Source organism: Epargyreus clarus, unplaced genomic scaffold (genome assembly GCF_041222505.1).
Source record: "Epargyreus clarus isolate Ecla_fem2 unplaced genomic scaffold, WU_Ecla_fem_2.2 ptg000010l, whole genome shotgun sequence".
In the NCBI taxonomy this organism is placed as follows: domain Eukaryota; kingdom Metazoa; phylum Arthropoda; class Insecta; order Lepidoptera; family Hesperiidae; genus Epargyreus; species Epargyreus clarus.
Window position 1 is genome coordinate 12,078,545 of NW_027332218.1, and position 12,468 is coordinate 12,091,012.

The 12,468-nt window shown below is 32.7% G+C and overlaps 2 protein-coding genes across 3 annotated transcripts in view; one reads left to right on the top strand and one right to left on the bottom strand.

Moving 5' to 3' along the window:
- Positions 1-4,608, bottom strand: part of Tk (tachykinin) — a 90,295-nt gene extending 85,687 nt beyond the window's left edge. The window contains exon 1 of the mRNA XM_073076961.1: positions 4,486-4,608. The gene's annotated coding sequence lies outside the window, so the exon portion shown is untranslated. The remainder of the gene's footprint in view (positions 1-4,485) is intronic.
- Positions 4,609-9,978: 5,370 nt separating this feature from the next.
- The window catches only part of COMMD4 (COMM domain containing 4), a 33,483-nt gene continuing 30,993 nt past the window's right edge, over positions 9,979-12,468 (top strand). The window contains exons 1-2 of one of the 2 annotated variants that reach the window (XM_073077477.1): positions 9,979-10,160; positions 12,417-12,453. Coding sequence is in view for 1 of the 2 variants with exons in the window: in XM_073077478.1 (XP_072933579.1) it covers positions 10,521-10,991 (471 nt within the window). In the remaining variant the exon portion in view is untranslated. Of the gene's footprint in view, positions 10,161-10,519; positions 12,062-12,416; positions 12,454-12,468 lie in introns of those variants that run through there. The other variant, XM_073077478.1, reaches the window with a different exon arrangement.

The following is a 12,468-nucleotide window of genomic DNA, read 5'->3' on the forward strand; positions in this document are numbered from 1 at the left end:
TATATTTTGAATCCACATGAACAAAGTCGCAGGCAAGACTCGTTTTAAAAATGCAATTCAAATTATATTCTGACTCCACATGAACAAAGTCGCAGGCAAGACTCATTTTAAATATGGTATACAAGAGACTATCTAAATTTATGTAGGCTTCAGTGACCGTTTCTCACTTAATACGTATAATAACTTAATTGCTGTAACTTGTAAATAGAACTAAGCTCAAGTTATAAAAGCATCAATTTATTATTATTATTATTATTATTTTACTTAAAATAATTTATTCTCAATCCCATACAAAGTGGATCCCGTTTATCATTTCGTAAATGGCTCACATAATTAATAATATCGATAGTCTAAGCGTCTCAACGTTTAAGGTACAAACTTCATTTACCAGTATTTGATAGTGCCCAATTTTCAAACCAAAAGGACGTGTAATGTGTCAAATTCAAATTGAAATTTAAAGATTTAAAATTACGAGATGTAAAGAAATATTAATACAAAACGAAACGTTGCATACTAAATTTAAAACAGACATTTAATATTATGTATAAGTGAGTCAGTCTGAAGTAGAATGGGAGATAAGAGAGATATTTTTATATATAATATTCCAAAGACCGCTGCGCATAAGTTTCTCAGTTTTCTTATAGATCATTAACTAATGTGCATTTATACTTTATGGGAGTCAAAACACAGTAGTACACAGTACTGCGTGAATTCGCCTAGAATTGATGGAAATCTAAATTTGGCAACGTACGTATGCTTCTTTCATAACAATTACGTATCAAGTATATGAAATCAAAAGAAAACTTTCATTGATTTATAAAATGAAAATGTGAACAATGTAGATGTGAATGCAAGTTTATTTTTAAATATAGTCAATTAATATCCAAAAAAAAAAAAAAAAACAATAAACCTTAAACTCATTTACCATTTCCCTCCTGGGTACACTCAGCCACTCAATACCGTGGTCGTGATACTTTTTTGCAGGCAGTTAAATATGTACCACGTAGATATTATACATTTCTGTACAATTATGAATAATCAAAATTTTGCAACTTAATAAACGTGTCACTTATATCAAGTAGGTATACTGTACTCTGTAACTGCGTTTGTTGCTACCGCATAGTCCCTTCCATACAATAAAAACAAACGCATATACGTAAACCCCGTTTGAAACATTAAAAGTTATCAAAAATAAATTCAAATCTAACCTGTATGCAATTTCTGGCGTACATTAGCCTATATTAACAACCATTAGGTTCCCATATCTATAAAGCCTGACATTTAAGATTAAAGATCCTTAAAATATTTTCATAAGTACGTGTATTTCTATATATTTCAAAGTAGGTGTAACTTTAGAACAATTAGGATTTACTTTTTACACCACAGAATTTAACCAAATGGACAGATTTACCACAAGAACTGCCTTGCAAAATTACTTTTAGACACTTCTTCACAGAAAATGCACTTATTTTGAAGTAAACACCTCAGTTTACAATGTTAACAAGTAATTTGATAAGAGTAAAGTTTGTTCACAAAATTTAAGTATATCATTTTCAGAGGGTATTAACATTTCATTGAATTACTAGTCTCAATCTATCCATTTTCTTAATTCAAATGAGTTTTCCCTTACATCAACGACATTTATCTACCCCCATTTTTACTTATTCTACCAAGATGAATTCACATATGACATAATAATGTTTTAACTCACGGTTTTTATTCCTGTGTCAAGTATGTTCGTACTTACGAATCGCCGTCCATGATTGTGAGCTGGTTCTTGTACACTTCTGATGAAATCAAACTCATCTTGTAGGTCTTGAAGTCATGTAATAATATAGTCACATAAACGGTACAGAGTAACGATATAACAATTATACGTAAGTAAGTTCACACTAGTGATTAGAAGTATTATAACTACACAAGTATCTCCGTTATTCGACTGCTCTTGCTGAAGTCTCCGACCAGAATGTCGCTCTCTGTTAATTCGAGCGCCGCCAAGGTGTCGTCCCCACTTCACCTACCCGCATCTGTTTTTAAACTGTAGTATCAAATGAGTCACTTATTACTTTAATGTAACGTTATAAAAATGTGATATCGTTAATATCCAAGCTTCTTATTAACGACGATAACATTATCAATATTTGTTACAATAGAGGTCATCGTAGACGTCATTTTGACTGGCAACAAAGTTCGCCTGTTAGCCCCAGCCTGTAACCCGATGTTCTAATAAATTTATGCAGGATCACTTAAATTTAATAGACGGATGGTATTCTAATTTTGGGTTTATTATAATCGAAGATGCTTGAACTTTGGGATAGTTTTAATTTTAATCAATGTTAGTTAGAAGAACGTAAAATTAATTTTTTAAAAACATTAAGTTATTTAACTTTTAATCAAATATATACCTACTCGTATTTATGATATTCATATAGACACGTATACATCAACACGTTAAAGAGATTAATTATATAGTGGTCAAGATTTTCATACAAACGCTTTCTCCCCATTTGACACAAACATCATCTCGGATTCATTGACATTTGACTAGGTATTTCAGATAGAATTACTACTAATTGGTAATAACACTTGTCATTAATTTGCAGAACTTAGATACCTTTTCAAAATTGGTTTTGTTCATGCATTGTTTCGTTCATGTTCTTTCATTGCACTCTAATAAGTTAAAAAGTGATTTATGTTTTTAAGCTAATCATTATTAAAATTAACTTATCTTCGTTAACAAATTTTAATCTTCAATTCAAATTTCATAAAATTCAAATTAAAATCTAAAAACACAAAGTTACTTTAAAATATTACGCGGAATATCATTGCGCGGAATGTTTTACAAAATGGCTACGCATGAAGCCGGTTTACTTCGGACACTTTCTGTTGAATATTTAAATCACAGGATACCTCGCCAACTAAAAACTATAAAAGGAAAATGATTCCTAGAATTATTACGATCCTTTGGTTAGATGTAAAAGAAAGATATTCCATAAATTGTATCTTTGTAATTAATTTACGAATTGTTTCCATTACAGTCCTTAAAACGTAAGAGTAAACGGAAATCATCTTTAAGCACCTTTCGGAACATTCTGGACAACTTTGATGTTTAACGTTGAAAGTTACTGTATGTGGTGGTGATATAAAAAAAAATCTGATTTCTGGAATTCTAACACGTAAACCTGGTCTAAGAGGCCGAACACCGTATTCGTAAGCTACGATTATTCATACACATTTATGGAAAATATTTTAATGATTTTTAATAGACAGTAAACCTAATTTAGTAATATTATTCAGGTATTTAATGGTGTTTATTTATTCAAAATAGCAATTTGTGCATTTGTATCAATTTGGATAACTTTTGATCCTAACTCCAAAAACTATTATCTTATTTTGTAATAAAATAAAATGCTTTATTTTGTAAAATATTTGGAACATACACTTATTTCAGTCGCTGAAACACGAAACTTGCTTGGAATAAAAAAATATTTTAGGACATGGTGGTTGGTACTAAACCTTTGTTAAATTGTTATTGTTACGTGAAAAGACCTAATCCACCTAGTTCCGTAAAAGCTTCCAGGATTACACTCTTAATATATGCCTACTACGCAAAACGAAACAGCCTGTATTTTTAATTCGCTGTGGAGTGCGCGCTAACCCTTTTTAATATTTATAATTTTAAACTCGGAAACTCGGATTTTATTTGATTGTGGTATTAAAAATAATAATTTTCTTCCACACTATTTGAATTCCACATATTTGAATTAAGAATTTTCAAACATTAATTTAGTTGGTGTTATTATAAAAGTCATAATAATAAAGATCGGAAGTTGACTATTTTATTTCCAAACTTTAAATGTATTGCGAGTAGCTTATTTATACTTATTTATTTATTTATAAACGATTTTAGTAAAAATTCGCAGATAGTTTTAGTTTTAGAATGAAAATTAACGAATTTCAAAATAACATTTAAATACCTATTTTTAAACCGGAATGTGATTTGAGTTTTCAGATGAAATTAAATGCAGATTCTTGTGGCAATGGTAATTATTTCACATAAAAAATAATAAAGCTATAACGTTGACTTACTTTATTTTAATTGTTGAAAACGCAATAGATTTCATTTATTTTTCTCTTTACTTAAATTATTTTTTTATTCTTACTTGCCTTATGAAGAAAGTAATAATTAAATGGAATATTATTTCGAAAATGCACGAATTTCAAATTACGATAATAGGTAAAAAAGTTAAAGAATATCCTTGTTATTTAGTTGTTGTAATATTTAATTTAACTTTTAATTATAAAAAATATTTTCCAATTATTAAAACTGCCGACTAATAAAACTTTAAGATATTACATAAAACGATATATTGATTTATAATAATAGTTCGCTAAAAAACACATACAAAATCAGATATTGGCATAATAAAATAAAAAACCACACACACCATTGAAATACCATAAAAAAGTTAAAAAAAAACTTACCTTATAATAATCAGCAGATCGAATCACAGACTCTTCATAACTTCGTTCGCGACTTCGTGTAGATTCAAAATCTCCACCGCGCTGTTCCGCGCGGGAAAATCGCATACAACTGACGAAAAGCGCGCCAAAACTCCGCTACTTACGTCCAACGTCGACCAATCGGAACGCCCGTACGCCTCCACGTAACTATCTCGACCAATCACGTTAAAGTTCAAACACTTAAAAACTTTAATAGGTTTTTCATGTCTGCATCCTTTTAACGCTTTTACCGGTAAATATTAGTATTAATTGCTGGAATTATTGCTATCTACGTATCGATTATACGGCTGATTCATTACGGGGGCGTAAAGACCTCGAGCGTTGGAATAGTAAGATAAAATCAAATCGTTACGTTGACTTGTTTGTCACAAAATTTTAGTTATATTTTTTGTGCAGTTATACATAATAAAAGGAAATGAACCTAATTTCATAAATTTTATAGGGCAAAGAATCCCACGCCTCAGATTTTTAAATGATTATAGCTTTTTTAATGAAGAAAGAATCCGTGAAGAAAACTTTAGTGATTTTCATAAAGTGATAAACCCTTGCATAACTCTCTCGCCTTCTTGACTCTCTCAGTAACCTATACGAAGTCCTCGCTGAAATAGACAATTAAAACCCAACAGTGGGACAGTGATATCGTAGAAATATAAAACTCTTATCATAAGCGAATCTTACCAATTTTTTTTAAGACTGAAATAGCAGACGAATACGAACTGGACCAATCGTAATTGCCACCCATGGAAATCTGTATCCATATAAAACACGGATTCTCGTTTACTCCCTTTTACTTTTACTTTTAAAAGACATATAAAAATACACGTATAGTCTTTTGAAGACAGGACATTTGGCGACATTGACAGGACAGGACAGTTGGACGGCGTAGGTAGAAAGTTTCCTTTATATGCAAATTCCAAAAAATATGTCTTTTTGTTAACGAGGGGGAAACCTTCAAAAGGTACCCGGTGCCGTCGAAGTGGCACAGGGTTATGTGGGACTCTTATCGCACTGAAACCCCCCTGGAGGTCGTCCTCGGCGCTGCGTAGAATACTCCGGGATCTCCAAAGGAACGCAACCGGAGTCCTCTAAGCGCTTTGCCCCGTCAGGCTCCTCCCAGGTGAGCATCACGCTCGCCACACCGTCTGGTGTCTACGGCGGTATGCGACCACACATACCATCCTCCCTCCCAGGGTCGCAGGCGGTTCGAGTTCCCACTCTTGCCACCCGCAACCCTGGAGGCCCCTTTTAGTTGCCCCGGAACTACAGGGACAAAAAAGAAAATATATAATAAACACTATATTGGTACTCATTTGTAGGATATTAAGAATAACTCAATATCACAGTTAAAAGCGCGGATTTTATCACAGTCCTTGGCAGTACGGGATTTGGGTAAAACCACCATAAAGCGACATGGATTAGTTATATTTTACGATTGTAATGTTATCCACGATTTTTTATGATACTTGCGTAAGTAGTTTCCACCCACACAAAATATACCTATGTGTTTACTACGAAACGTGTAGTGTAATTTACTACGAAAATTTATTTCCGTGAATTTCATAGGAGACGTCTAAGGTTCAGAAAAAAACCATAGGATGGTAGCATCTTATTTTGTAGGAGTTATCCATTACAGTTACCAGCATACACAAGCGCAGTATATTGAATACCTACGACACATTCCTCGTATTTTAAGTTCTTCAGCAGTAATCTTTTTGAAGTGCATGAATGGATGAGTAGATATCATCTTGTAAGATGGATAAATTTTAGGCTCCAATCCAAACATTTTTTTAATATTGCGTATTACAGCAAAATAATATCCTTGTCAAAAAAACCTTCTAATGCCCGTTGTTAATAATCAAACTATCCATTTTTTTTACCTTCCAAAAATCGATCTTTGACCAATCCCTGCTAGAATTTCCGTTGTATGCATAACATTGAATATTGATAAATAATAATTAATAACTGACGTATGAGTAGTAGAAATTGACTATATTATAACATCATAGTAGACCTCCATAAATATCTTTCATACACAGTTCTTCAGCCGGAGTCAAATATTTTCCTCAATAATTATTACATTTCGTTCAGCCTATTACGTTTTCAGTCAAACAGATTCAGGAAGGCATGAACATTTAATTACCCAATAATTGGTCCATATTTTTGTGTATTGCTTGTGACAATTAACGAGTTTATTAACGAAACAGCGGTTCGACAATTGATATTAAAATTTTATTGAGATAATTCAGAGAATTCGTTTAATTTATTCTACAGTAAAATATTGGACATTTTAAATAGTTGTCAATGGTCCGTTTGTTCTAAAATATGAAAAAAAAAACAATGCAAAAACAGGTAAGAATACAATTAAACTATGATCGAAATTATGAATAGACAAATTAATCAAAAATTAATTCAACGTTTTTTTCTAAGGTTAGGATTAGAGTAGCTACTACTAAGTCAGCCGGCATCCACTGTCCTCACCACATCGCAGACTTGGTTCTCGCAAGAAATAGGTGTGACGGTGCTATTTTGTGGTTGTACCAACAAAAACCTATGTGTAAATCTTTCATTATTACTCCCAATGCACTTTATTCATGTTTTTGTGCAATTTATTTTTTTATACAGTTCATTTACATCCGAACAAAGAACAGAAGCACTCAATTGTGCACAATTGGGCAGTAATTCGTTAATTACCGTACTCGTGACAAGCAATCTGATTGCCTGATCAACGATTCGTTGACGCAACAATCCAGTTTTAACTTTTTGATTGTGTATTGTGTAAAATATTTTGTTCGTTATTTATTTTTAACTGTTTATAGGGTACAATACTGTCTTTTTCATCATTTTTAAAGTATACAAGTAATAAACAAGCATGCAGTCCATCTGACGCTAAGTGGCCACTGTCGTCCATGGACATCTGAAATCAACCTCATATAAGATAAGTAATCGTAGATCCTTTGCTAGTTCTGAGGACTAAGTCAGAACGCATCAGAAAAATATGTTTCCCTTACCACACCGTTCGAACTAAATCGCAGCAAATCTAGCTGACGCTCCTGAAGTAGCTGAAACATAGCTTTTCAGACCAAAAAATAGCAGGTAATGGAATATGAAAAAGGTTGCAGTCAGGTTGCATCTGCCTTTTCCCTACAATTACCTATATTAAATTTATTATACACAAAAATCAGGAATCACTGAAAAATTAATGATCATAATTCGAATGACTTATTGTCGCAAGCATGGTACTTAAATAAGCAATACGACTGCAATTATTAAGCGAAATTGATTGCTCTGGCCCGTGAACAAGACTTAATTGTTTATTTAACTTCACAGGCGAATGAAAGAGTAATGTGGTTCACGATTCGAACAGGAAAACGTTTGCTACTTGTTATCCATTTTTTTTTATGACAAACAAGATACCTATCTACATGACACGGTTATTTCAAGAGGGGACTCCAGCAGCAGCGTTATCTCATGTTCATAATAAATAGTCACCAAAGTTAGTCGACCAAAACCAAAAAAGGTCTTCCCATTAAGTGACTTTTTTCACGTATATGTTAAGCGGGAGTTCTGAAATTCTGAAATTATGTATTACTAGCTGACCCGGCAAACTTTGTGCCGCCACAAAATCTATTTATCAAATATATTTCATATAAAATATAGCCTATGTTACTCGTAGATAATGTAGCTTTCTAATGGTGAAAGAATTTTTAAAATCGGTCCAGAAGTTTTTTGATTGTAATGCCTATTCATTACAATCAAACAAACAAACAAACAAAGTGTTCCTCTTTATAATATTAGTATAGAAGTATGGATAATAGATAAAGTTTTTTAAGTTACCGGAATATAGACGACTAAAACGCCATCTCTGTTTCATTTCATAATACCAAATACAACACATTTTGTCTCCACATCTCTTTCTGTCTAGTTTTGTACTCGCCTACTGCATCCATCTACTATGTAATTCGAGTAAGATCCGAAAGATGCCACTAAACTATCAGAAAACATAGTGTCAATGATAATATTAAAAATAAATTGTGCATGTATATTACGTGTATTAAAAACCAATACCAAGGATATTTACGGGAGTTATATTTACGAACTTATTTGGGACTACATAAATAGTTGAGGTTCTGTAGGTATATTGGTCTCTATTGACTACTCTAGACACAACAATTATGAAAATTTTGAACTATATGGATTTCATACTCTAAAACTGCTAACTTCATTTTATACTCTTTTGGCTACGTAAATAGCAAGCTAGAGTATGAAATGTAGACTTAAAGAGAACCATTTCAAAACTATGGCGGGTCTGCTGAAAATGAGTTCACCTGTAAGCGGGACATAAGAAGTCAAGAACCCTCCAAAATGGCGCTAGTGAAGCAAAAGTAGTGAAGCAATACAGTACCCTTACCATGAGTTTTTACGTTTTGACAAATATGACTGTTTTGGTATTTGTTTACGTATTGGCCCATACAATTTCCAAGTTCTGATATAATCCGCTAGGGGCGCTAATTGAAAAATTGTATGGGCAAATACGTAAACAAATACCAAAACAATCATATTTGTCAAAACGTAAAAACTCATGGTAAGGGTACAGTTATTGATCAGCAGTTGTATGCAGAGTTAAAGAGTTGGAAAATGTATTAACATTAATATTATCTTATTCTTAATATAATAGGTATTATTATTAGTTAAAAATTAAATAATAATTACATTATATAACAAAAATATATTTTACATCATTGTATTCTTATCTTATTTTATATTTATTTACATGAAATGTGCCATAGTAGTGGAAAGTATTTGTTAACATTTTTTTATTTATCCAGGTGCTACGCTAACGCTACCCTAACTTAACAACTTTCGACAGACACTTGTTGTTTAATTATAATATAGGAGTGGCAGACGAGCATGCAGTCCACCTGATCGTAAGTGGCTACTGCCACCAATGGACATCTGTAAGCAACCCCAGATAGGATTAGATATTTCTACCTAACATCGGCCACAAATGCGCCGCTAGTCCTGAGGACTAAGCTGGAACTCCTCTGAAAAGTATGTCTCCCTTACCACACCCTTCAAACCAGAACACAGCAGCATTATGAGGTGTGGTGATGGTGCCGCCGAAGTCCAACTACAAAGGGTTCTACTAACTTCAAAGCCCACCCACACTTTTGGATGCATAGAAATGGTAATCTTTACCTCTCTTCTTACTTCTATGTTCCATAATCTATGGATTTTGATTTCTGACACTACGCTACATAGTGTTGCTATACTTGGTATATGAGGCCTGCAAATTTTTAACATTGAATATAAAATATGCTTGTTTCTATTATAGTATTTTCATAAAATTATGAACTAAAAAATAATTTTCATTATTTTGATTTTTGATAAACAAATCAATGAACAAACAAGTTATTAATGCTTTTTTTATAATGTTTTCTATCTAATATCTATCATAGCAGGAGTATAGGTGTTCTGTGATCATAGCTGACAACACTGAGCTGAATTGTTTGTTACTGTTTTGTCTCGAGAAATATTGATTGATTTGGGATTATAATAAATAAAGTAATTCAAATATTGTGTTCCTTACCATTAAAACTAAAAAGTGAACCTTAACTTTTCTGCAAAGTATAAATCAGGTCAGTATTCTGGTTCGTTTCCTAATTTTTAGGTTAAGACTGCGTTGACAATTTTGTGTTAAATATTTTAGCATTCCTATATTTTGAAAATAAATGTATGAATTCGCTATATTTTTGGCGACTCCGTGTTATTTCAAACGTGCATAAATCGCAATTAATTTTTTTACAACAATTTTTGAACACCGCCCATCAATTGTTTAAACGAATCTTTAACGACTCGTTTTTAAATGTAGATTGTAGATAAAGTTCATTGAAGAACTTCTACGTTAAATATTTATATTATATTCTGTAAAGAACGCGTTTTAAGTTTTTTAATTGTGTGTTCGGATTTGTGTGTTGACAACCACCAACCGTTCCAGGATGTCGAACGACCACGAGGCACCGCTCCCCGAAGGTTGGGAGATGAGGACCAGCCGCTCGACCGGCATGACGTACTTCATGAACATGTACACGAAGAAGTCTCAATGGGAGCGCCCGGAAGCCCCAGCAGACCCTGGTGAGGTGCGCTGCAGTCACATCCTGGTCAAACACGCTGAAAGCAGGCGGCCTACATCGTGGCGCGAGGAGAACATCACTCGCAGTAAAGCGGAGGCCTTGGATATCCTGAAGAGCTACCGTAAACAAATAGTTGCGGGTGACGTCACATTTGTTGACATTGCTACTAAGTACTCCGATTGCTCATCAGCCAAACGTGGAGGGGACTTGGGGCTGTTCGGTCGTGGACAGATGCAACTGCGCTTCGAAGAGGAAGCCTTCAAGCTGAAGGTTGGACAAATCAGCAAACCCGTTGACACGGACTCCGGCTACCATCTTATCTTAAGAACTGTTTAAACACTTTAATGTCTTCTATGTTTAATTTATGTTTGCCAAAATGTACTGTGAACTATTTACCATTAAGTACTCCTATTTTGACCTCGATAACAGTGCATTTATAAAATAAAATGGAAAATTTTAACTAAGAATACCTAGTAGCTGATCAAACTTAATTTTTCATAATCAATTACCCTTTTTATAAGATTGGAATTACAAGATTGCAGGCCATCTGATGGTTTGTGGTCACTGCCGCCCATGGACATCTGTAACTAAATCCATATTAAGCAGGTACTACTTTGGTTTGGGTTTAGATATTTATTTCTCATTAAGAATTAAAGACATTCACTTGTCAGAAAGTTTACAATAATGTTCTATGATATTACAATTCATCAGAGACCTTGAATCCAAAAACATTTATGTTCCGGCTCAAGTGTAACCTTAGTTTAGACAATGTGCATTTTATTAATACAGTTTCAAAGGTTTTAAATTGTCTGAAAACTGTTAATAATAAATGCACTTTAATAGTCAACCATTTCTCAAAAAGGAAATTATATCCATTTCTTAATAACCAGTAAGTGTAGTATCTTTAATAAAATCACTTTGTCTACTTCTTTTATTAGTGGTAAAATAATTTCATTTGTCGAATAAATTATTTGGTGTTGTTCTCAAATATGTGTTGTATTATTAGATTCACTAAAATTAATTATAACAAGTTAATACTAAAGGGAATGTAACTTTTGGCATACCTACACGCTTACAATCTTGACAAAACTAGTTTTGATGGTCGGTGATAGGACATGTACATCGCGCCAAACTGCTAGTCCGCTCTGAAGTTGTAGCGAGTAGGTGTAGTCATACAATTTGCTAGTGCGACGAGATTCATTTCTATATTGAAAGCGGACTAGCCGTCTTACGTGGACTATATCTATCTATAGCCTAAATTATTACTATTAATCAACACTTAATGTAGGTATGCCAAGTAGGTATAATTAGTAGTAAAGTATTTGTATCTTATCTTTAAAATCTTTAGAGTGAAGCATTTTCGATGTATTTGATTCTCAATTGAAAATAAACTTTTATTAATTAAACTGTTTTTTTTTTTACCTATAAAATATTATAACTACTAAATAAATTATATTAAATGTATGTAAATGTATTATTCAAACAGACCAGTGTCACGAATTGACCAATAAATTGATAATTGCAAGCTTTCATTATTTCATTACAGTTTTAAAGTTTTCCTACAACAGTGTCAGTACTACAAACCAAAATATGTTTATACTGTAAAATACTGTAGTAATTCATAAAAAATGGATTATTGAGACCTGTTACTTTACTCTCAATTAACTGTGCTTTGTTTTATATTTAAGACTTAATAACGACATTATTTTTATTGATGATTGAATTTAACTAGTGTCTATTGAATAACAATTCTTGTTACAGATATTACCTTATGTACTGAAGTGGTGACTTCTAAAGGGTAAGTTGTAAATAA